This window comes from Asterias rubens, chromosome 6, assembly GCF_902459465.1.
Source record: "Asterias rubens chromosome 6, eAstRub1.3, whole genome shotgun sequence".
NCBI lineage: Eukaryota > Metazoa > Echinodermata > Asteroidea > Forcipulatida > Asteriidae > Asterias > Asterias rubens.
In genome coordinates, this window is record NC_047067.1 from 1432661 (window position 1) to 1458954 (window position 26294).

A 26294-nucleotide genomic window follows, 5' to 3' on the forward strand; every position below is an offset into this window, starting at 1 on the left:
GTAATTGCTTTCTATTCATCGGGGTTTAATCCCCGGTCGATCGGATACGTTCTCTCTACCAATGTTTGGATACCACTTCAGTCCCTCATTTAGTCTTGGTTCAGGACGTTTTTGATGAGTTGGTAGGCGCTACATGTACTACACACGTCGCAATTATTCCACCGATTGGGTGGTAGTGAATACCAACGTCTTGCACCAAGACTATCCCTCATTAAATAAACTCTTCGTTCACGATGCTGGGAAACATCAACGGATGTAGCTGCAATCTCTTCGCAGCTATTTTGCATTCTAATAGACTTGTTTAAGCTAGAAAATCGACTGTATCCGCTTTGACATCTCGATGGGATAATTGGGATTTCTCTGGATAAGAAGCCATGCTGGAACCGACAAGCTACTCGCAGCTACAGGGAAATGGACATTTCAAGTAGTCAAATCGCGTATTGACGTGTTCCAACGAAGCGTATGGTACTGGGCGTACTCTTTCAATCACAGAACACAAAACTTTCCAAATAACCTTAAATTATCGGCCCAGAGCGGGATAAGTTTTCACAAAAGAGCTCAGTTTTTAGTAGTGACTCAAAGTCTGCGGTAGAAAGCATTAGTCTATGGTGCTGTCAAGCTTACAAGTATTGCATACTGCTATTCTGCAAAAAAAGGTGGTTCTTTAAACTTACAATTACTCTCAAATTCGCTAAAATGAAACGAGAATTTTACTTTTTTTTGTTTTACTTAATTGATATTTTAAATGCTATAATTCTGGTTATAAAACCAAGGATTCCTCAAACAATGAGGTTAATTATAGCTCGCAAGAGAAAACCTGTAACAAAGGTGATTGCTTTGTGAACTATGTAACAAAAGGGGATACCCCTATCTATTCCACAATGTGTTATGGGTTCGTTACGTGCACTGCCGATGGTTACCAATCATATGTATATACACGGGACCTAGACGGCTTATTGCCTAGTGATTAAAGGCAGTGGACACTATTGGTAATTGTCAACGACTAGCCTTCACAGTTGGTATATCTCAACATATGCATAAAATAACAAACCTGTGAACATTTGAGCTCAATCGGTCATCGAACTTGAGAGAACCGAGAAACAATGAAACAATAATGAAACAAAAAACACCCTTGTCACACGAAGTTGTGTGCGTTTAGATGGTTGATTTCGAGACCTCAAGTTTTAAATCTGAGGTATCGAAATAAAATTCGTGGAAAATTACTTCTTTCTCGAAAATTATGGCACTTCAGAGGGAGCCGTTTCTCACAAAGTTTTATACCACCAACCTCGCCCCATTACTCGTTACCAAGTAAGGTTTTATGCTAATAATTATTTTGAGTAATTAACAATAGTGTCCACCGCCTTTAATTGATTTATTCATTTAAGTAGTTAAACTTGTTTGTTTGTATCCTCGTTGTATGGTCATTCTTTCTACTTGTAGGCGTATTGTACCCCTTTTCATTTTGCAATATAATTTCTGAAGCAACATCTGTAATTATATATTTGTATTGTAGTTTTGTTAATTGTATTTGTAATTCCTTCCTGATATAAGCGGTTTATTAGCAGTTAACCGTCGCATATTATTATTAGTATTATGGTTTATTATAAGAAATTGCTCATTGCAGCCTACTGGTTGCAAAACAGTGTACATTAAAATTAAAAAGAATACAAAAAGTTAATGGCAGGTGAAATAAAATAACATACAATAAAAAACAAGTAAAGAACTATTGTATGACAATTTTCTCGCACATAAAATCCGACAGAGAGAATTTGTTTCGTCAGAAAAATTAATTTGTCAGGTTTAAAAAGCTACTTAAACTATAGCCAAAGCAAACGAGTCACCAAAAACTCGACATGTCATTTTCAAAGACTCAATTTCAGATACTCCACAGTGAATTTTTTTGATATTAATCTTTTTTCCAGAATCCTGTGAGTCATAAAAATATGGTTCGATCGATAAGGTTCGACACCTTGGTTAAATTGTCATCGCTTCCTTGCAAATGTTGTCTGGAACTTTCAATACCTAGTTCATGCTTTATTCTTAGCACTTTCACTTGATTTTAAATCTAAAATTAGATTCAGTTTCGTATTTCTGTGTTTACTCTCCAAGTATTTTTATCATCTTTTATTTTTTAACAATTGGCTAAGTTTAATTTGAGGGAAACGTCATATGACATTACTCGATCAGACAACAGGCTAACCGCTAATTTCACTAGAATAAGCATTATCATCTTATATTACCATGAATCACAGTTTCTTGATTATTTTGTGCAACTCATATATAGTCATACACGTTAAACCAATGTTTGTATGAGAGAGATTGGCTGTTGTCAGCTTGGCGTTTATATGTCCCTTGTGGGAGTTTGCTGAGTTTACTTGACGGGAAGTTCAAACAAACAAACAAACAAACAAACAAACAAACAAACAAACAAACAAACAAGCAAACAAACAAACAAACAAACAAACAAACAAACAAACAAACAAACAAACAAACAAACAAACAAACAAACAAACAAACAAACAAACAAACAAACAAACAAACAAACCCCTCACATTCGTACTGCATGATAAAACGAAAACCGCAAACCCGCAATATAAACCGAATAATAAAACCACATATTGAAACTAAAAATGAAACATCATTAAAACCGAATGATAACACCTCCCCACCCACTGAAAATAATATTCGGTTTAAGGCCAACGTTATAGGGTGGGCCGCTGGAGGCCGCCAGATAACTGCATTGATAAAATAGTCACAACCTCATCTCAAAGAAAGATTATCACCAGTCAAAGAAAAATGTCCCCCTAATACGGGTTACCGTAAAGAGAGGTGTACCACCACCGTAAAACAAATCATAAAAAATAACGGCATAAATTAAAGTACTCCCATGTCGAGCTATTATAACAACCACTTCAGACTAAATAATTATTAGAAGTACACTAAATAACACAGGACAAATGAGAAGAACTTTTATTACTGAAATGGTCGTAAAATTTCAATAAAAAAATAATAATAAAAAACCGAGAAGTTAAGTTTACTTCACTTGGACCTCTCATCTTTATAACCACCATCACATCGTCAAATTCATTACCCGTGTTCTTGTCAACTGGATGTTTTTAGCGTTTTTCATACCAGTATTTAAAATTGTAAACACTCTTAACCCATCAGACCAAGGACAATCAGAAACAAAAGACTCAATCAAACGAACTTAAAGTCAAAACCATTTTACTGCTAATTGAAAGTGCAAACATTACCAACATAATAATATCAAAGTTGTCTACAAATGTGGCAGCTCTTTTAATTAGATACAACATGGCACCGTTATCTGCGGATTACAATAGAGAAAAACAATTTTTCCGGGCTCCCTGAATATGATGTAGGCCCTAAACTAAGTTTAAGGTTTGATTTGAATGTATGTGATTATTATCCGACAGGAATAATGTTGACTTTTTGTTTTGTCTGTGTGTTTTCCATATCCCTCTTTCTCTCTATTCTTATATTTTCACTCTACTGTTGTACTTGTATCTTGTATAATTATTGTTTGTTGTGTTGTCTTCTTCAGCCTTCGAGAAAGACTCTGCTAGGGTCAACACGTCAGGCCATTAACTATTGTTTGCATTTATATCAGGTGCTTTTGATTTGTAAGCATGCAGTTAGCTGTTAATGTTATTTTTAAAAATAATATTATCAAAGATAACTTCGTTTGTTTAATTATACGTTTAACAATGGTTGGAAAAGGTTTCCGTCAGAATTAATTTATAGGCGGGAATTTTTTGCTCGAATTGTTGAGAACTTACCAAAAGAATGTCTACACATCCTAATCTAACCTGGTCATTGAAGTTGTAAGAAAATAATGGCATAAAAACACCCTTGTTGCACAAACTTGTGTGCTTTCAGGGAAGGGATTTAGGCCTGAACTCTTTCTCAGATACAAACATTTTCTAAAGAAATTACCTCTTTTTCAAAAACTGCCGAGGGAGTCTTTCTCACAATGTTTTATATCAGCGTAGGTAAGTTTTCATGCTCTGTATTTTAAGTAATTACCAAAGGTGTACAGTGCCTTTAAGTAGTCTGGCAACATATTCGTACGTTGTGAGTCAAGTAATAATTGATAATTAAACTATTACACAATAAAAGTTTTTAAAAAATCCGTGGTGCACCATACCCAAATGTCATTACTTATAACTGCGATAATGAATGTCAGTTTTTGAAGCACGCATGACTTTATATCGTGGATACTTAAAGATGTCCAATCTTAATGGGTTTAGCCCTATAAGCTCAAATTAATACACTAACTATTTACCGTCTTAAAAGCCTCCTTACAATCTCCACATCCCTAACGCTGGAGCACTTTCCAAGTGCTTTCCCCTGAAGGCTGAAACAATTATCTCCCGCCATGGTCTCCCAAACAATTTGCTCCGAATCAAAGTTGTGTAACCTTCCCAGCTAATGTCAGGAAATTGGGACCGGTTGTAAAGCGTGCTTTACTGGGCGGAAGTTTCCCGTGCGGTAGGCTCGGCCACGGAGTGAGGAGTGAATGGGCTTGCTCGTAGGGTGCTGTTGGGAAGGCAGCACACCGGGAGAGTCTGTCACAAACTGCGGCAGCTCTGCTGGGCAGAGAAACATCATTTTCCAAGCGAAATCCCACATGGCTTTCAATGTATTTAACAACTCAGCTCCGGATTGAAGTGTTTTAATTCCATTGGCCTTCCACTGTCAATTGTTAATCTGTGATGTAAATTCATGTTTACTGTTGTGTGGTTGATAAGCTTAGGGCCTACCCTTTGAACCAATACGGATGAAAAGTCAAATCTACTGTACCCGAGCTACATACTGCCATCCCTTTCAACAGTATATCAAAGTTGTGAAATTCCCATTAAGTACTAAAAGGTCTCACTGATGACAATTCCAATTCGATGATTTAAAACAACCTTAATGTTTTACCCCCATCACCTCAGCAGAAATGCAATAAAACGCAATTTGACGCATCTTGTCGCCTGAGTAAAACAAGAAATTGCCAACAACACAAGGAAATAAACTTGGTTGCGTCTCCGATAACATTGAAAGTGTGGGTCGTGGGTCTTTTAAAATGGGTAAGCCCAATGATTGACAGCTCCTCATACAGATTACACTTACCCAACCTGTCCACAAATTGTAACCAACGGCTCTTTTTTCAATATTCACCACAAATCATTTAGTTGGGATCATAATATTTCGCCATGATAAGCAATCAAACACACGAGCGGGCAATTACATCAGACACGAATCGACGCCACACACAGTGCCTTGCAGGGATACTCCTTGCTGAACAGAAGAAAGAGAAGTTGAGGAACTCCGATGAGAGAAGCGTCTTTTTCCTAATGATAAAAGGGTGAGGGATGGAACACTTAAGCCCCGTCTTCAAACCACTATCTTTTCACGAAGACCATAATAACATGTCTTCATTTTTCCTACAGATGAGGACACTTCAAAGGGGTATTCGATATCTTACTCCTAAAGGTACATTTGTGGTGTCGCCATCACTTCATGCAATGAGAAAAAAAGGTCTCGTCTGAAGAGTGTAAATAGACCAAGTTTTAAGTCCATAAAAAGAAAGGATTGTTGCATATTTTTTGTTCAGCCATGCCACTTGGTGTGTTGCTCAATATGGCTACGGCTTCGGCTTTGGATTCGGCTTCAGGCTCCGTTCTCTCGTTTGAGCCCAGCACGTACGCAAAGCATGCGATAACAACCGCGGGACCAAGCTAGCCTGCGCCGAATCTGGAGCGGAAGCCGTGGTTTCGAAATGGGCCTATGGTAGTTTATTGTTTTATCAATTCAGGAATTCTAAAAATTGTCTATACCGCCCCTTTTTGAGCATGGTATGTAACTGATCCTCAAGGCGAGTTTTAGGGATCTACCCCCATCAAAGAGTGAGTGGTCCTTTCTCTGTGCCCCCACCAAAGTCCTGTCTCATCATTAGACTTTGCTTGATATAAACTAAACAAAGCGAGACGCTCACCTTGGCTGCCGCACCTCAGGCAGCCGACAAAAACAACCAAACCTTGCAATTCACGAAACACACCCCCTCGGTATTAACACAACTAACAAAACTTTGTTTTCAACAACACGGCCACTTTATTAAAGGACACACACAACAAAAGAAACAACATCGCCTTCTGATAATCATCAATCAAACGCACGTGTAAAACCCTCCTTAATACTGCCAAGGTTTCACTAGCGAGGCCATTACAATTAAATCCTCCCAAAAAATAATTTGTCATTTTTGCCCGAACACCATGAGTGTACTCGACACGACACCAATTACATGCCGACCGGTAGTCGTTCTTGTACGGGGGACAGACAGACCATGGACAGACGGACAAAAAAAAACTTGGAGGAGAGGTATGCAATAACATCACTAGATCTTTAAGTGTCGCCAATTATCTCCACATATCTTACGGAATTACTCTTAGACTGCGTTTTACGTTGCGTCAATTTATTACTTTAATTTAAACCGGGGGCAATTATTTTTTAACAAATTGACGACAATTACTTTAACTCACTCAACGGTGTCTTTGTTAACCAGAGAAGTAAAATGCTTTTTATTTGCAACGTATGTGTGAGGATGGGCAAGGGGTAAAAAATCATTCAATGAAATACATTTAATGAGAAGATGTGCCGTTAGCAATGCATGGTGTGTAGACAGCTACTTGTGTGTTACCGAGTTTTGTTATTGTCACTCCTTTCTTATCGAACAAACATTTTGTACTGTTTTATTTTTACAATAATTTTATGGAGATTATTAAAATGTCACTTTATCTAACACAAAAATAAATTTTCATAAAATAATAAGAGAAAGGACTTGTTTTTAAATTATTCAAACAAAATACCGAAGTCTTACTTCTTCAGACTTGGAATACATACACTAAAAGCAATATGCTTTAACAGGCACTGGACACTATTGTCAAAGACCAGTCTTCTCACTTCTTCTCACTTGGTGTATCTCAACATATGTATAAAATAACAAACCTGTGAAAGTTTGAGCTTGATTGGTCGTCGAAGTTGAGCGATAATAATGAAAGCAAAAAAACCCTTGTCACACGAAGTTGTGTGCTTTCAGATGCTTGATTTCGAGACCTCAAAGTCTTAATCGCAAACAGCGCAAAGCGCGTATAACATGAGAGTGGATAGAAAACGAGAAGAACTGTTTTAGATGTGGACATGAAAACCCAAATGTGGGACACCAATGGAGCCAGATAAGGGCTGTATTAAACCCTAGCCACATGACCATGTCCGGTCATGATTCGAACAGGGGTCTAAAGAGGTGCGAGGCAGGGAATGAGAACGTTTTCTTCCCCCAAACCTCGGCCTCGGCCTCATGGTTCGTTTGATAAAAATACTTTGTATAAATACACATTAATCCACTAATTAAGATGATCAAACCGAAGCCCAAGCTAAGACTCGAAAAGGGCCCTTTGGTTAAAACAAAATAGCTCAACTTCGGGCTAAATTTAACACAACACACTAAGAATCATTTTAGGATGAATTGTCATCGTCACCATATGGTTTTTATTGTGAAATCACACTTTGCTTAAGCAGTAAGGCTGATTTCCACTTAATAAACATTGCATTCAATATGCTTTCTGTTGACACACGAATTTACTTCTCCTTAAGGGGCGTATTCTTTTGAATCATATTGCACCAAATGACGCACGCGGCAGATGTCTGCCATGCTTTCTATTATTTTATGGACTCAAATTGCACATAAAAGATGTTTTGCCCCTGTGGAACAATGGCTTGGGCATTTTGCTCTATGGTTGAACATAGGCGTTGGCTTAGGTTCTATCCGCATGGTTGAAGCCCCGTTTGAGCTTCATTCCCAAACATGTGACGGAGCCTAATAAAAAGCCCAAACCCATCAAGCCGTGGTTTCGAATGTGGCTTATGATAGAGTCAAGTGAATTGGATTTAATGCCAGTAAACAATGCATTCTGTAATAACGCTAAAACATGAAGGGAACATTGGCAACTGTCTTATTCGATTCAGAGTACAGCCATAGAGCAAGGATACAGCCAACAAAAGCGTGTATTCCTTTTCTCACAATTATTTTTACAAAGTCCTAAACGAAACGCCTTTCACTTTCCAACCGCTTCAAGTGAAGCCTGCCCTCTGTCGTCCAACACCGTATTATTTCGACATTTTCTGATATTGTAAATGTAAACAACTATTCCAACGTTTTATCAAAATCATACGACATTACAGATGAGTCAGTTTGAAAGTATACATTTCAGAAGAAAGTAAGCATGCATAAACATGGTGATGGTTTTTTAAAAGTCAAGTGGAATCGCGTTGAGAAGGCAACATTTAGACAGAGGGCGGTATATAAAGCGGTTTCTGAAAACAATAGACCTTTTCGCAAATACTGGGGCGCGCGCGTAAAGCTTGGAATTAGGTGCATTGTGGTCTAGCTGGTATCCAAATTTGATCCATATCTATCCCACAATGCACCTCATTCAACAGTCTGCGCTTGCGCATTGGTATTTGCGATAAGGTCTATTCTTTTTCACACAAAAAATACAGTTTTGTAACAGCGCCCTCCATTGAAAATTTGACAGTCTTTTACTCAGTTACTAACTTAGACTTATTTAACTTGTATATAAATAATGGGATTTTAATCACCATTTCAACTAACGCGGTTAAATTAAGCTCGTATGAACGCCTCAAAAATCCCCGAGAACACATCAATTGTTTTTCATTGTTTCACCAAGATTGACATTTGCTGTTTTAGGGGGATTGACCAAAGGAGCTATAGGCCCGAGTGTGCGTTTATTGAAGCTGTGACGATTGCTACCAAACCAACGACGTCCCCCTTTTTAATTTTAGACTACTTGCAAATTAAAAAAAAAACATTAAAAAGTTCATGATGGGAATGAGCAACCTGTTTTCCGCACAACCCTTCTGTTAATTCGTTAATATAAGATAATTGTTCGTTCAGTGCTTTTGCATTAACTGATTGACGAAGAAAATGCCCCTCCATGCTCATTCATTCCTTTCCCATTAAACCTACTACAAAGAATAGCAGTAACAAGTTATACTCCAAAGATACTCTATTCTTATTTAGATTCTTTACCTTTATCACGTTATGTAGCTTCTGAATTCTTGCAAAACAGTCGTTATCACGGACCTACACCAAACACGGCGAAGTTGGTCGTCCATTTCACAAGATGTCCAGGGGGTCTCCGTAGTTTAACATACACCTCGCTGCGTGCCTTTCTTAGACTACAGGTTGTATACTACATTATTTTGTACACCATAATCAACCTTCTGAGAAGACTTTTCGTTCGATAATCCTATTTGGGCCCAATCCACTCCTTGGACCCAAATGGGGCTAAGTTCAAGCAACATTCTTACAAGGTATCGAAGGCATGGCAATTTCCTTTCTCCATGGATGTCACAGAAAAATGCAAATGCTTGGAGGTTTATGAATATTCATTCCTTTCCTTCAGAGATATTGCCTAAATTTATTCAAGTTCTTTTTAACTTTGTGTAAATATTCATGAAGGGCTTGGTGCCCGGACCCAATTGGCCATGGTTGTTTGGGGTCAATATTAATTATTCAGTATGCACACTTTTGACCCAGAGGGGATACCCCAACATGAGGAGCAGTGAACCTCAAGTTTAACCTTTCAGCTTATTTGCATAATCTTGGGGGTAAGTGTATTATAACAAAGGATCAGGGTGTCGGCTCATAGATTGTAGATAGAAGTGTGTGTGTGAAGTATGAGAAAGGATAGTGGGAAGAATTCAGTTGAGTTTCCAGTGGTGAAGAGTACATGCCATTTTGTTCTGCTGCTCTGCTGTTCTGCTGCTATTTGTACAGATATAGGTACAAGCTGTTCCTTAAAACCCATAATATTAAGTGAACATTTTCTGCGAGCCAGATTATATTTTGCAGCCAGATTAAATTAATTTATGCCAGCTGAGTGCGGAGGGTGTGATTTATCCACCCAATAGTTAACTTTGGCAACAAGGGAGACAGGTTGGACGACGCGATCAACAACCGTAAGTTAAATCCTTTTAATTATCATTTTCATGGAAGAACCAAGTGTATAGTTGTGCTGGATTTAAGTGAAAACCTAAGTAAGGAAGTTCTATAGTTGTGTTTGATTTAAAAGAAAACCTAAGCAAGGTATTGATAAGTTTGAAGTGCCCTTGAGTTAATTTGAGCTGAGGTGTCTAGGGACACGGGGAAAGTAAACCATCAAGTATTAAGATTGACGATCTTTATTGTGGGGTATATTGGAGTATAAACTCAAACTGAAGTTATTTATGAAGGATTGTGTATTATTATCAAATGGCCGAAATTATGGCAAAGTGTGTTTCATATGAATTTTCAGATGGCCTTTATGGGAGTGTGAAGGGCGGGCGCAAGAAGGCGCACCCAAGTGTAACTTTCAGTTGTGTTACATGAACATCCCACCCCTGCATGGAGTGGAAGTGAGACGACGTGAGTCAGATTTGTACGGCGAGGGGGAACGTACGCCCACCATCGTGGAGAGAGGATTCGCTGGATGGGCAAGTTTCGAGTATACAGCAAAGAGTGAACTGTGAACAAGAGTAATAATTCCCCTCGGCCAAGTAATTTATTGCGAGTAAAGTGGGCGTCCCAAGGTGTGGGGACAGACGACAAAAGGAAGTCAACGAGGAGACATTTTAGTTTTGGGAAGTGACAAACGAGATATTTTGAAGAACGGTGGTGGGGGATATTCATCCTCGGTTGGGAATTTATTTAACGCACTTAAGTTTGTATTGAGAATACTACTGTGGAAACAAGGTGGTCTTTTTTCTTTAATTGTAGAGCCTAAGTGGGGCTTAAGATAATCGTGGGGTTTTACTCGAGCTCGAGGGAGATTTGGGGGTTGTAATTAGTAAATACGCAAGTGTGTATAGATTGGTTGGTGCGGGAGTTGATTTGTTGTATAATAAAGTATAGTACCAATGCAAGAAATTGTCTTTCACGTATTATTTATTGTAGTTTGAATTCGGGAGGCGGATCGGTTACCCTTTGTTCTGACAATGGATTAACGGTACAATAATGTGTTCAGGAATGTTGCAGACAGCAAAAAGCTCATCATGTTGCATAATAGAGACGCCAAGAAACATTCTTTTTCCAAAAACACCTGTCGGCTGATGGTATCTGCTCGCTGATTGGATGATACCTGCTCGTTACTGTAATTCCAACCAATGGGAGACTTTCTGGGACGATAGAGGGCAGCAGACTTACCGGGTAAATTTATTGTTCGCAGAATTATGCGCATGTTCAGAACTACGTAAACAATGGAAATTTACCCGGTATGTCTGCTGCCACCTAGCGTTGGAAAGTCTCCTATTAGGCGGGTACAATTTGCATTCCACTTGCAAAGTGATATAGCGCTGTTAGATTTTGCGTCAAAGTTTCATCATAAGTTATCGTCTGTGAGTTTTTTTTGCACAGCAGTTTATGGATGACCAAAAATCAAATCGAATATGATTTTTGTTTATCATCTTGAATATTGATAAAAAGAATAAAACTATGAGCAAGTGTATGTTTTCTTGGAAGAGAAATGATTTCCTCTTTAATTTTCTAGTTTTCAATAATCCTCCTATATAATGAAGGTGATAAAAACTTTTCAAATTCGGCGGTAATTTTTTAGCCTAATCAATCATGACAATTTGACAAAGTTATGTTTTACCAAAGACCCGTTTTGGTTGAGGCAATCAACATTAAGGTGTCAGTATTATTTGGTCACCATGCTAATTCTCGGTTTGAGAACATTTAATAACATAATTACAGAAATGTTTCAGGAGAATAATTTTTTTCTAAAAAGATATTTAAGAATAGACACAGAGCTAAAAAAAACAATGATTTATCTGATTAATAACTGTACATATTAAAGGCAGTGGACACTATTGGTAATTACTCAAAATAATTATAAACATAAAACCTCACTTGGTAACGAGTAATGGGAGAGGTTGATAGTATACAACTATGTGAGAAACGGCTCCCTCTGAAGAAACGTAGTTTTTGAGAAAGAAGTAATTTTCCACGATTTTGATTTCGAGACCTCAGATTTAGAATTTGAGGCACAACTTCGTGTGACCATGGTGTTTTTGTCATTTCTTTATCATCTCGCAACTTCGCGACGACCAATTGAGCTCAAATTTTCACAGGTTTGTTATTTTTATGTTGAGATACACCAAAATGAGAAGACAGGGCTTTGACAATTACTAATAGTGTCCATTGTCTAGGCACTGCATAGACACCTTTTGAAAAAAAATTGTCAAAGACGAGTCTTCTCACTAAGTGTACACCCAACATAAATGCAACCTAAAATAACAAACCTGTGAAAATTTGAACTCAACGGGTCGTCAAAGTTGCGAGAGAATAATGGAAGAAACGCCCTTGTCGCACAAGTTGTGTGTTCAGCAGATGCTTGAATTCGAGCTCTCAGCCGAGGTCTCGAAGTCAGTTCAAATATTTTATTGAGAAATTACTTCTTTCTCAAAAAACTATGTTACTTCTTGGTGTTACTACCTGACATTGCTTGTTGCCAAGTAAGTTTTTACGCTGACATTATTTTATTCTGAATAATTACCAATAGTGTCCATGCCTTTAATTACACAATTCTTTCGAAACCTTCGAGGTCGGAAGAGGGCGTTGCGTTCGTGTTTATCATTTCACGATTATGGAAAAAAAGTTTTTAAAATAACCAAGTAAATAGACTTTGATTATATTTTAGCTGCAGTGTATTTGACCCTCGTTTGATGTTAACAGAGTTCGGGTACTTTTTGTAACATAAAACACAATGTCCACAGATTTGCATTGATCTTACCTCGTGACATTGTTTTACTCATTTCTCAAAAGAATACAGCACGTCAGCAAGTAATTTTAAGGGAAGCTTTCTACCATCACTATCTTCAAACCGGGTACGTTTTATGTAAAAAAAAGAAGAAAAAAAGAAACTGGCTTCAAGATCATGAAGGTATGAAAAAAGAACGGGGGAAAAACTCACTTGCAATCGAAAACTTAAATCCTGAAATCTTTAATTTATTTCTCACTAAAATATTTGAACCGAAATGACCTCAGCTGAGGTCTAGAATTCAATCGTCTGAAAGCACACAACTTTTTCTGTTTTCTTCATTATCATCTCGCAACTTCGACGGCCAATTGAGCTCAAATTTTCACAGGTATTGTTGTTTTATGCATATGTTGAGATACACCAAGTGAGAAGACTGGTCTTCTTTTAAATGTGTTCAATGCTTATAATCTCCCCCAGGTTTCTCATTGGTGTCTCGCGCCCAAGCCTCTGAGACACACGGCCGTTTCCGACTTGGCGTCTACGGCTATGGATACAGTTTGATCACCACCTCATCATGTTTTGAAGTATACGAGGTTCCCTTAGCAACTCCCTTAGCACTAGCCGTAGCCATATAAAATCAATACGCTGCTCTCGATCGCGTAAGTTCGTTTTGTAATTAGCGGGTATTTTTTGGAATTATTTGGGTATCTGCGGAAGATAACCTTCGAGAGTCGGAAAGGAGCGAACATTCGTGTTTTTTATCTACGGAATTCATCAGCACCGTCGCCAACAAATTATCAACTAGTCGGACTATATAGCACGGCACAATATGAATAGAGGTGTCACTCATGCGAGTCGCGGAGCAGTTTAATTCATCGGACTGAAGGTGTTGTTGCTGAATCATAGTCATTTGGGTGTGGGTTCGAATCCCAGTCATGACACTAACCCTTGTGTCTTTGATCAATTAACTATAATTGCTTCTCTCCAACAAGGGGTGGCTACCTGTAAGGTCAGAGATGGTGCTTGTAATTGATTAAGCTGAGTGCGCTACATTGGCAGCATAAGGCTGTATTCCACAGGGCTGAGGTTGTTTATGGAATAACGAATGACACAGGACCAGGGATTATAACATGGGCGGAACAATATTGTACTTTTTTGAGCTGCCACCTATGGGGGTTTCAGCGGGGGGGGGGGGGCGTGATAGGGGTGCAGTGTACGAGGACAAGTCAGAAATTATATCCTAATCTTCCCTCAAGTTATTTACATATTATTATTATTGTATCTTTTTTTTACAATTATTTATAATTGTAATGGTCTTATAAACTTATTTAAACAATCGACAAGAGGGGATCAATCAATGTGGAGATGCTGTCAAAAGGGAAAGGGATTGGAGAGGGGGGACTTGAAGACTTTTCTAGTTCTCTCATAACTGAGGTCTCTTGCATTCCGAATTACTATAGGTTTTCTCGGTCAATTTCGGAAAATGAGCAGCCAATTTAACCACCAGCCTATTCTATTTTGCACGAAATCGAATGCTACTGAAAAGGGTCATTCGATTTCGTTTTAAGACTAGTCAAATATACTTTGACGTTATTCGATTTAACAAAATAATCATTCAATTCAACAATTCATCAAAGCTGCATTCAAATTCGCAGGAATTTTTTGAGGCGTGTGTTATGTCATTCGATTTCATTTCGGGGCAATATTGAAATTTGTACAATCTTAAAAACGCTTGGTTAACTTGTTGTTTCCTTACGAATGTTAAAGGCATGCGGTAAATGTGTCGGCACTCTTGAGTATAATATGCCAAGATGTCTGGCACGCCAACAGATTGATGGTTGGTGAATATTTACAAAAACAACAAACTGGAAAAAACATTAAACAACTAAAAAAAACATTCATTAAGCACATTCAAATATCCGGTCTTGGTCAGTTAACCATTAAAGGTCTCGCGAAAAAAATAAATAAAGAAGAAAACAACCTTATATGGCCCTAGGTAAAGTCTACTGGAAACATAAAATAAAGAAAATAGGGTTTGCTTGATTTAAAAGTGAAGGTCGAAACAATTGCCATTTATATAGGTTTTCTCGGTCAAATTCGGCAAATTAATGAGCAGTCAATTTAATTTTCAGGGAGACCTTCAATGGTTAACTGACCAAGACCTGACATTTGAATGTGTTTGAATGTTTTTTTTTAACTATTTTTTTCAAAGGTTTTCCAGTTGTTGGTTTTTGTAAATATTCACCAACCATCTGTTGGCGGGCCAGACATCTTGGCATATTATGTTCAAGAGTGCTAACAAATTAACCGCATGCCTTTAACATTCGTATAAGGAAACAACAAGTTAACCCGGCGTTTTTAAGACTGCACAAAATATCAGAATTGACTGCCTCAAAATGAAATTGAATGACTAAACACACGCCTCAAAAACACTCCTGCGAATTTGAATGCAGCTTCGATGAATTGTTAAATTGAATGATTATTTTGTTAAATCGAATGACGTAAAAGTAGATTTGACTGGTCTTAAAATGAAATCGAATGACCCTTTTTTTTTAGTAGCATTCGATTTCGTGCGAAATAGAATAGGCTGGTGGTTAAATTGGCTGCTCATTTTACGAAATTGACCGAGAAAACCTATAGTTTATCTGTTTATTCGTATGTCTTGATAGTCGTATTTATTTGAATCCTCGTTGAGCGAAATTGGTTACCTCTTTACGAAAATGAAAATTATTAAATCAGCACAATTTCTTGTCGAACCAGCTTTGCTAAACTGAAAGATGATTGTGTGTCATGAAAAAGAATGAGTGTGTTAGGAACTTGAATGCCTCAAAACGAAACTGAATGACCGAATTCTGAATTTGAAACGCAGTAAAAAACGGAGAGGCAAGATAGATTTAATTCGAATGCATGAACATTAATTTGGCTGCTCATTTTCCGAAACTGACCGAGAAAACCTATTATAAGAAACAAGACACCGACTCAAAAGATTATTCTTGATTGTTAATTCCACAAGAGGGCGCTGTTTCACTGTGCACAAACTCTACTCCTTCACGCATATTAATTATGCACTCAGCCAGCAGGCAGACCACGTACAGGCAGGCAGCTAGCAGGCAGCTAGTAGTAGTAGCAGGCAGACATCGCGGCAAAATATTGAACCCTAAAATCATTCATTGCAGGCCATTTGGATTGGAAACGACTGCAAATGACAACATACAATGGGGAAACGTGATACTAGAGTGGTAAGTGTTAATCTAGACGGCAAACCTGGTCTCGATAATTCGTTGAACCATTTCTGTACGGTTCTGAATCCGAGGATCATGAGTATTTGATATTGAATTGTCCACATACTGACAGTGACACTGCATACGATTACGAGTGCGTTTTGGCGACCCAAACTAGAAACATTACTGGTCATCGGTTGATGTTTTCGCTGGGTCACACTAAATCCCGATAAAACACTTTCCGTATGGCGCCACCACTGTTTCACTCATTTTTACAAAAAGGGATATCTCATTGCATTTGAGGTAAATTTAGATATTATTACATTTAGAATGAAAAAGTGGTGGCGCCATAGCCCACATACGGAAACTTTTCCAAAATCAGCCAGGCGCCGCGGGATTCGCGATAAGGTCTTATTTCAAGCTTCCTCCATCGTTCTCCATCCATGCCTGGGCAGACAAGGAGCTCCCAGCTCCCAGTGGAAAAACTGCCTTGTTAAAGTTGTTGCAGTCCTTAAAAATCAACTGTAATATTCGGGAATAACTGGAGAGTATTCGTTCGAGACAAGATGTCTGCCTTCATAAGCATGTTTACATGTGCTTTAATATGAACACTTGAGGGCGCTATAACAATAGTGCGGAGACATTATCCTACATCAACCAACTCCCTTCAGCTTCAATCCTTGCTTGATCTAATATCAATGATCAGCCTGACATCCGAATTTAACCAATTGCATCCAATGGTTATTTGTTAAACCTGCCCACCTCGACAGGGCTCACATTCAACAAGACCATCGTAGGGCTTTACATGAATGGCCCGGGCCCTGTAGTTTTAGTAGATTGGAGTCTTATAATTTGTATAGCGCACATCCACCACCAAGGTAATCAAGGTGCTCAAACAAAGTATCAAATTATAAAATAAGACAGTTGTTGAATTCATGAGACCCATTTATGTATCACGGCCAGGCAAACCCCTTATCTTCTTAGTGATGATTGTAACTGGTTTGTTTTCTCTGTGCAATTACAGTTACACAATGCGCTGTATTTATAACTAAGTTACGTCTCATCCGAATGATGAAGAAATAATAGTTTTAGTGTCTTGCTCAAGGAGACGATTAATCATGATTGGGATTCGAACCCTCACTACTGTATGCTAATAATAATAATAATATATATACTAAATACCGCGCTTTTAAGCGGGTATTTAGTATATATTAAAATACTACGCTTCTAGGCATCAGAGCTTGAGTTCATCCACGACACTGTTGTACTACTTTGTTCAGATGAATGATTGGTTATTCCTTAGGCCTATGTGAACCCAATAGCAGCGGCCAGATCTTCAGGACCAGTCCAAAATGCAGGGCCCTCAATAAGAGATTACCTCAATCGGCCAAGACCAACCTGGTAAGTCCAGTTTATTATTTTTAATATTTTAGATTGGTTTATTTAACACCTTCACAGCCTTAAAGACACTGACACTGTTGGCAAATGTCAAACGCAGTCTTCTCACTTGGTGTATGCACAAGTATTGAAGAAACCTGTGAAAATTTGAGCTACATGTATTGGTCGTCAAAGTTGCGAGATAATAACAGGAAAAAAACACCTTGCCACATGAAGTTGTGTGCTTTCACATGCTTAATTTCGAGACCCCAAAATCTTATTCTGAGGTCTGAGAAGTGGAAAATTACTTCTTTCTCGAAAAACTTTTTGTTACTACAGAGGGAACCGTTTCTCACAATGTTTTATACTATTAACAGTTCTACATTGCTTGTTACCAAGTAAGTTTTTATGCTAACAGTGATTACTAACAGTGTCCAGTGCCTTTAAGGAGGCTGAATAGCAGGGAGCTTGGGTCCAGTCTGATCTTAGATTTTTAGCCGTCAGAAAAAAATCAGCAATATTGTTATTAAAGAATTCCGAAAAAGTCAACCATTCGTGTTTGTATATTTGCCCCTGGAAGGTACTCTAATTAACTTTTCCCTACCTTTTTCCACGGGCTTTTTCCACATATTTGTATGATATACAATTGTTGCATGCTGTGACGGAGTCCATGGCGTTTTGTACATCCGAGGGGGAAAATGGCACCCAAGGGTGTACAAAACCCATGGAACTCAAATCACAGCGTACAACAATTGTGTTGTTATACCTTGGTAATATGATTATTCTCAGAGTTATGTTGTCATCTTCAAATATAATAATGACGGAGTATGCATAACTTAATAAGCAGACGAACAGTTGTTCAAATAAGAAACCATTCTTCACTGTTCCCTCGAACCAGCGTCTGTTTCGTACTTAGCGCTGGAAATCGACCAATGGTATAAAACTTCACAATTTGTTACCGAGGTATAACAAAATACAGTGTATTCTGAGCAAAATACACTGTGTTGATTTAGAGCCCTCCACTAAAATTGGTCTAGCTACATGTATGTACAACACCGACTGTACTATGTTGTAGTTTCAGGTGTATACATTTTCATTGTTGATATTATGTGTAAAATGTTGTTATTGTTATTTGTCAACAAGGGATGAATGGAAGGACATGGTAGACAAGAAGCAAGGAGGATCGAGTACTTTGGCTGACTGGGAGAAGAATATGAATGATGTAAGAATCCTTCTTTCTAAGGAATCCAAGCATGCATAGCTTCATTAGCTTGGAATAGACAACACATTACTCCATAAGTTCCCTTCATGGCTCCCTGTTCGTTGTCAAATTACTTTTAAGTTGCTCTTGTTTGTTATTCATTGCTCTAATGACTCAGTAAAAGGCTGCTACTGCTAGGAGTCTAAGATCTTCAGATCTGTCCTGGCTTGGTGTCTCTCTCAATCACACTATTGGGAGATAATGTGTAGCGATCATTCTTACATGCAGGTCCTCTTCTTTGGAAACAAACTTTCTTAAAATATTCATCATACGTGCATCTCCTGTGAATAGTTTTTAGGGAATGCTCAAAACATTGTTGTTCACTCAAACTTATAGTCCATAAAAGATTGTTCTGCTTTCTTTCTTGTAGTTGCCAGGTACAGACGATGTGACCTATGTTTACATTCAAACCGCCCTCTGTTGATAAAACACTGTTTACGTCATGTTTCGCTGGGCAAAAAGATGCGTAGTCATGGTAAGATTGAATACACTTTCTAGCTGGCTGCCAAAACACAAAGGTTTTGCCCGGCGGTATGCGCGCGAATCATGTTATGGTTTTCGAGTGATGTCAGAGGTCACATCATATATACTACATCTACCTACTTTCTTTTATGTAATTTTTCTGTTTGACTGCGCCATGAGCATCATACCAGCGCCTTATAGATATTCAATGCCCTGTCCGAATTCGACACCAGCTGTAACTGTTGGCTTAACTTGAAAAGTGTGAAGCTAGAACAGAAGTGTCTTTCACTTCTAAAACTGTCCACTGTTGGTTAATAATCGTTTGTGACAAATTTGTTTTGTATTATTTTTTTCCCCAGCAATTTAAAGAAGAGCTGAGGAAGAACAGGGAAGAGAAGCTGAACCAAAAGAAGAAAAAGAAGAAACCGGTACGTACTGGACAATCCTCAGTCTTAGGGTAGCTAGGGTTGATTTATCTCGCTTAGCATTAAGAAGAAAAAGAAGAAACCGGTACGTACTGGACCAACCTCAGTCTCAGGGTCGCTAGGGTTAATTTATCTCGCTTAGGGTTAAGAAGAGAAAGAAGAAACCGGTACGTACTGGACCAACCTCGTTCCTAGGGTGAATTGATCTCGCTTAGGGTTAAGAAGAGAAAGAAGAAACCGGTACGTACTGGACCATCCTCAGTCTTAGGGCTGCTAGGGTTGATTGATCTCGCTTAGGGTTAAGAAGAAAAAGAAGAAACCGGTACGTACTGGACCATCCTCAGTCTTAGGGCTGCTAGGGTTGATTGATCTCGCTTAGGGTTAAGAAGAAAAAGAAGAAACCGGTACGTACTGGACCATCCTCAGTCTTAGGGCTGCTAGGGTTGATTGATCTCGCTTAGGGTTAAGAAGAGAAAGAAGAAACCGGTACGTACTGGACCAACCTCGTTCCTAGGGTGAATTGATCTCGCTTAGGGTTAAGAAGAAAAAGAAGAAACCGGTACGTACTGGACCAACCTCAGTCTCAGGGTCGCTAGGGTTAATTGATCTCGCTTAGGGTTAAGAAGAGAAAGAAGAAACCGGTACGTACTGGACCAACCTCGTTCCTAGGGTGAATTGATCTCGCTTAGGGTTTAGAAGAAAAAGAAGAAACCGGTACGTACTGGACAATCCTCAGTCTTAGGGTTGCTAGGGTTGATTGATCTTGCTTAGGGTTAAGAAGAAAAAGAAGAAACCGGTACGTACTGGACCATCCTCAGTCTCAGGGTCGCTAGGGTTGATTGATCTCGCTGCACCACTTTGGTTTCCTGGACGCCTTGCTCACTCTTAATCCGTGGTATTGTTCAAATTTATTACGCTAGTATTTGGCAGAAAGTCTGCTGATTGTTATGTCATAAGACAATCTCAAACATAAGAAGAAACTATAAATAAATAGTAATCTTGCAGGAACAACCATGTGTAAATCTCTTAGGGTGAGTGCTGGCTCTGAAAAGAGCCGGTTGGGTCTCGATGTTTCGAACAGTATACTCTGCTCGTCTTCAGGAGAATGTCTGAAAACCGGCTCTTTCCTTTGAGCCAACACTCACCCTAAGAGAGTTACACATGGTTGTACCCGCAAGTTTATTATTTATTTATAGTTTCTTCTTATTTCTCCACACCATGCAAAGCTTTAAACAATACTTAATCTTAAACATGTTATACTTTTATATTTGGCATTTCAGAAAAAGAAGTCTAAAAAGAGGAAGGAAGAGAGGGTGAGTATAGATGCTGGAATCAGACCAGTGTTTTAGACAGAATTTGTTAACTGACACTCTTTTGACATGACCCTTTCCACCGTTTTGTTTACAATTATAATTTTTAAATAAATTTTTTGGGGGTTGAATCAAAGAATTGACTTGAGTGGGGTTCGAACCAACCACCTCCGGATTAACTTGCCGGCGCTCTACCAACTGAGTTATCTAGCCCTATATTGGCGGTGTCCCTGTTTTGTCAATATCTTTGTTTTGGGGTGCCAATCAGAAGCCTTACAACCGTAAACTCGTGTAGCCAGGGATCACACCCAAATCACAATACAACCTAGGAATTATAATTTTTGTTAAATGATTTCTCTTCACAAATTTAATAACGTTACACACAAAAGCGATGCACTAAATTTTCCTTTATACCCGAAAGGTTGTCTGCCAATAACTTTATTTTTATAATGTTCAGACAGGCAATATACACTGGAAAATAACTAACATATAAACCATTAGAAACTTTGAGTTCTATGGGTTCAAGAATCTGTTGTCTGCTGCTTTGAATAAAGAAACGGATGTTTCAGAAGAATATCAATGGACAATGAGTTCCACAAGGCAGGCACATAATTAAAAATAAAAATACTTTGAACTAGGACATCTAGAAAGAGGAATTTTGAAATAAAGAAATTCTCTTTGTTGGGTGATTCTAAACAAAGAGTTGTCAATTCCAGTGTGAATATAAAAGATTTTATAACAATCACTTGTTTGTTGTTCGTGTGACGACACCTCTGTGATTAATTGATTTTCTGAAGGACAAATCCAACTTGATGACAATAGACAAATCAATTAAACGCTGCCCCGTCATTAACTGATCAATCACAGAAACTGTTATGCGACCAAAAGTCTCTGAAGCATGGTCAGACATCTGGTCTGGAATTTCATGTTTTGAGGAGAACAAGGTAATTTTTGTATTGCAAAGGGCACATCCAACTGAAAACCTTAAAAGTCTATTCATAAATACCTAAGACAGTTTTGCTATTCCTATTGGTGGAGAGCGCGTCACATGGGGGTGTTTAAACCTTTGATAATGACCAGTAAAAAGTGTTGAAACATGGGCGTGACACGCGAGCTTGCACCTGTCTTTATAAGACAGTTTCTTCATTCCTATTGGTCGAGAGCAATGGTTGTGCCACATCACGCGATACGCGCGACACGCACAGCAATCTCCTTATAAGGAGTTGTTTACCCGAGGGCCTTACCATTTCATAGCTGGAGGGGGTGTTGAAAGAAATCATTGAACAATTATAATTTTTGCATTTTATTTACTTTTTGACAAAAAGTGTTGATGTTTTTTGACCGAAAATGTATTTATGAATGGGAATTAAAGTTAAATTAAACCACTAGTTGAAAACCTCTTCACCACACATTGATTCCCTTATTTAAAATTTGTTGAAAGGGCACCAAGGTTTTGATTATTTTTTTTCATGATTCTCTTGTACAGCGCTTTGAAACTTTTGTACAAAGTGCTATATATAAACATTTAAATTACTATTCCAGGCAATGGACACTTTTGGTTATTACTCAAAATAATTATTAGCATAAAAACTTACTCGGTAAAGAGCAATAGAGAACTGTTGATGGTATAAACCAGCAATGTGAGAAATGGCTCTGTCTGAAGTAATGTAGTTTTTGAGAAAGAAGTAATTTCTCAATCAAATTATTTCATTTTAATAAAAGACTGAACAGGTCTTGAATCCCTTTTTAGGCATCTGAAAGCACACACATTGTGCGAAAAGGGTGTTTTTTTTTCTATTATTATTCACTTGCAACCTCGATGACCAATTGAGTCAAAATTTTCACAGATTAGTTATTAGTTGCAATGTTAATTTTTGGGATACACAAGTGAGAATACTGGTCTTTGACAATTGCCAAAGGTGTCCAGTGCCTTTGAAACCAAGGTCAACAGCTACAACCAGGGCCAACAGTGGCCACAGCCTCTGTGGCCAGCTGTGCAATGTGAGGCCCTAGACATCAAGCTGTGATCAATGCAGCCATAGAACGCTGGATGACAATAGGGAAAACAAAATATTTATGTAAGGGCTAAATAAATGGATTGATTGATCTATCACTCCAACCTTCCACATAATAAGTAATATTAAAACAATGCTCTTTTGTTCTGCTGGCCATTCTATACTGGCGTAAACTGCTGTTCGACAAAATTCTATGGTCAAAGAACCTTCAACTTTATTGCACCTTCATTATGAAATGACCTACAAGTTCATATTCACCAAGCTGACTCTTTTTAGATTTCAAGGGACCTTTTATGAAATCGCTTCTTTGAATTAAATTGTTTGCCCATTGTCTTGGTGGTTTTTTTTTTATCTACGAGTAGTAGATAGGTTAAAATGCTTGTATGTACAAGCAGTAAGCAATGTCTAACATAATGCCCATTGTCTCGGTGGGTTTTCTTTTGTTTTTTCTTGTCAAGTCTTCTCCTTCACCCTCATCTTCTTCATCATCGTCCTCCGACAGTCAACAAGAATCTGAGACCGAGGTAAGTTCAAGGATCATTGCCCAAAAAAGCTCTCAAAATTATTGGCTTAAGGCACCTTTCCAACCATAACCGAACAAGTGGATAACTTGCTGATAAATACCTCAACAGTTGATTTCAAAACCCACAAGCAATCCAACTATATTGTGGATAAGTTTGAGGGGAACTTTAAGCCCTAAAAAAAAAAAGAGAAAACAAAATAAGTTTTTGTGTAAACAAGTAAGATTTGAGGAGATACCAAGTACAAATGTGATAAATATCTCTTAGGAGCTGTGGTGGTTCTGAGAACCAGTGGTTTAAAAACTTAACTTTTCAATCAATATGCAATTTACCTTTTTGATCTGTGATTGTCTCAGTGTTTTTAGGGCTTGTATAATTTCATTTGAAATATTTATCGTATATAATATATAAAAATTAAAAAAGACTCATAGTTTCATTCTTTTTCCCCCTCCCAATCACATCACTCAAACCACACACCTCTCCCTGTCCACCAGCAGAGGAGAGAAAAGAAACGGAAAAGCAAGAAGAGACAGAAGAAGAAGAGGCGACGTGATGACAACTCTTCAGGCGAGGAAAGCGACAGACAGTCGGTGAGTTTGTCATGTGTGTGTTTTCTTGTCATCTTTTAGCCTTCGAGAAAGACTCTGCTAGGGTCAAATAGTCAGGCCATTAACTATTTTTTTATAGTTCTTACCTAAGACTGGTCCCGTCTTTAATTGCAAGGATAAAGACAGGCGCTGGTTTTACAGACACTAAGATTTCATTGTATACAATGATGTCTATTATTGTGTATATTGAGGAAAAATTGTCAAAGGACAAGGATCTGTACATGTATGTGTGAGTTACATTTATATAGAAGAAATATTGAATGCATTACGTTCGTTCGTTGTCGCAGAAAAATAATTACTCAGTAAAATCTGGCTTTTCCATTTCACTCAACTTCATCTCAAGAAATGGAATAGTCCAGATATTACCCAGTTTGTATATTCTGCACTCATACGCATCCAATAATCTCAACAAGATTTATGAATCGAGGATTGTTCATGAGGTGGTATAATTGGAAGTTATAATTTGATAGTTCCTGAGCATAGTTATCAGTGCATTAAGTGTTTGTCATTAAAGGCTACTGTACCTAGATTCAAACATACATGTACTGGCCTCTATTTAAGATTAAGCCAGATGTTGTAAACTGTACACTTTGAAAGTTATTGTCTTCATAAATATTTTATTGTGCGTTGTTTGTTATTTTGATTTGATTATGACGAATTTCTGTACAAAGACACATTGACATCTTGAGTTTCTGTCTTTAATATTTTTCAGATTAAATCTTCCAAGAATTAAGTTGTTGACATTCCGTGTCTCAATAATTAATGCGACGACCTAGTCACATTTATATATTATTTTTTTATTTATATTTATTTGTAGAAATCCAGTACAGAAAAGAGGAACAAATCTAAAAAGCACCACAAACACAAGAAGAGACGGCGATCCGATAGCGATGACGAATGAGTGTAGTCAACACTGCACAGCCTTGTAGACGCTACTCGATACCAATGTCATCGTCTGGTATTCTCGTTTGGTGTTTTTTTATTTGTGATCTCCTGCTGCCTTAAAAGTTGTGTCAGTTTGGCAATTTGCCAATACAAACCCACCTACTATTCTGTAAAATCTGAATAAGAACAAATCTGCCATTTTTGGGATGTTACTTTTTATAAAAATGTCACAAATTCATTTTGTAGAAAAATTATCACAAAATGAAAGAAAAGATGATGGAAACAAATTTCAACTGATAATATTGTTTACAGAGGTTTTGATGGACTTTTTATACATTGGCATTACTAGTTTTGGCTTTACTGAATGTGGTGTTTTGTAACATTTGTATAGATTTATTGGGAACTCTCTTCTCAATTCTGTACTTTGTTTTTTAATGAAGTTGCCACACAAGGTTTGGGGGGGGGGGTGGGGGTGGGGAATCACGCTCATACAACAATTCAATTTAATTTATTCTATAATCAACACCCCCTCTTCCCTAATGCTGTAGTTTCATTATTTCCCAGAAATCCTCATTTTGGCCATAGGAAACATCAGGAAAATTTAGATTTCAGCCTGAAAAGTCTATTAAGGCCTACATCATGTGTACGGGTCAGCCCTTGTACTTAAAAAATACCACATTTCCTACTTTTTGTCAGGACCAAATATGTCAAAATAAAGGAATACTTAACAGACATTGAAGTCGAATACTGCACGGTTCTGACTTGCCACAAATGTTTGCACATTAATTGCACCAAATGAAACATTCTCATATAAACTCAAAAGTGTTGCATTATGGACAGGTTATCGCTTGCAAAGTTAATGTTATTTCAGTGATTTGTATCAGAAAAAAAGTTGCCCTGAATTTGGCTTCTTCCAGTTTCAAAAAACAAAATTTAAAAATCACATAAAATTGTTTCACCTTTAATTTTGCAAAGGGCACTTTCATCTGAAATTTGGACTTCATGTGAAACTTGTTAAGGGGCACCAAGGTGAAGACCAGGTCAACAGAGGTCATGGCCTCTCTAGCAAGTCAAGGCATTGTCCATGCCATGGCTGTGTGTTACGATCCATACTTTGCTCATGATATGTACTGTATGTGTTTTTATGCCGAATAAATAATAATAATAAATAATGATGAAAAAGCCACAAGAGTTTCAGAAATGCGAGATTTTTTGTTTGCCTGACAGCCAATACAGTGTTTACCTGAAAAGAGAACCTATTGTCTAGCGCCCTCTTGTGACACACTCTTGTGTGGATTAACCTTAGGGCGCAAGAAAAATTGCATATTGTGTGGCTGATGCAGGCAAAAATAACAGCAATCTCAGACTTGAAATCTAGTCTAATC

The 26294-nt window shown here is 37.9% G+C and overlaps 1 protein-coding gene across 1 annotated transcript; it reads left to right on the forward strand.

Moving 5' to 3' along the window:
- The first annotated feature begins 18581 nt into the window (after positions 1 to 18581).
- Positions 18582 to 25362, forward strand: LOC117291263. The gene is made up of 7 exons (XM_033772893.1): positions 18582 to 18609; positions 19054 to 19060; positions 19559 to 19573; positions 20851 to 20883; positions 23354 to 23419; positions 23911 to 24006; positions 24842 to 25362. Exons 1-7 carry the CDS (start codon positions 18582 to 18584, stop codon positions 24951 to 24953), a joined length of 357 nt encoding a protein of 118 aa, XP_033628784.1. The 3' UTR covers positions 24954 to 25362.
- The last annotated feature ends 932 nt before the right edge of the window (positions 25363 to 26294 follow it).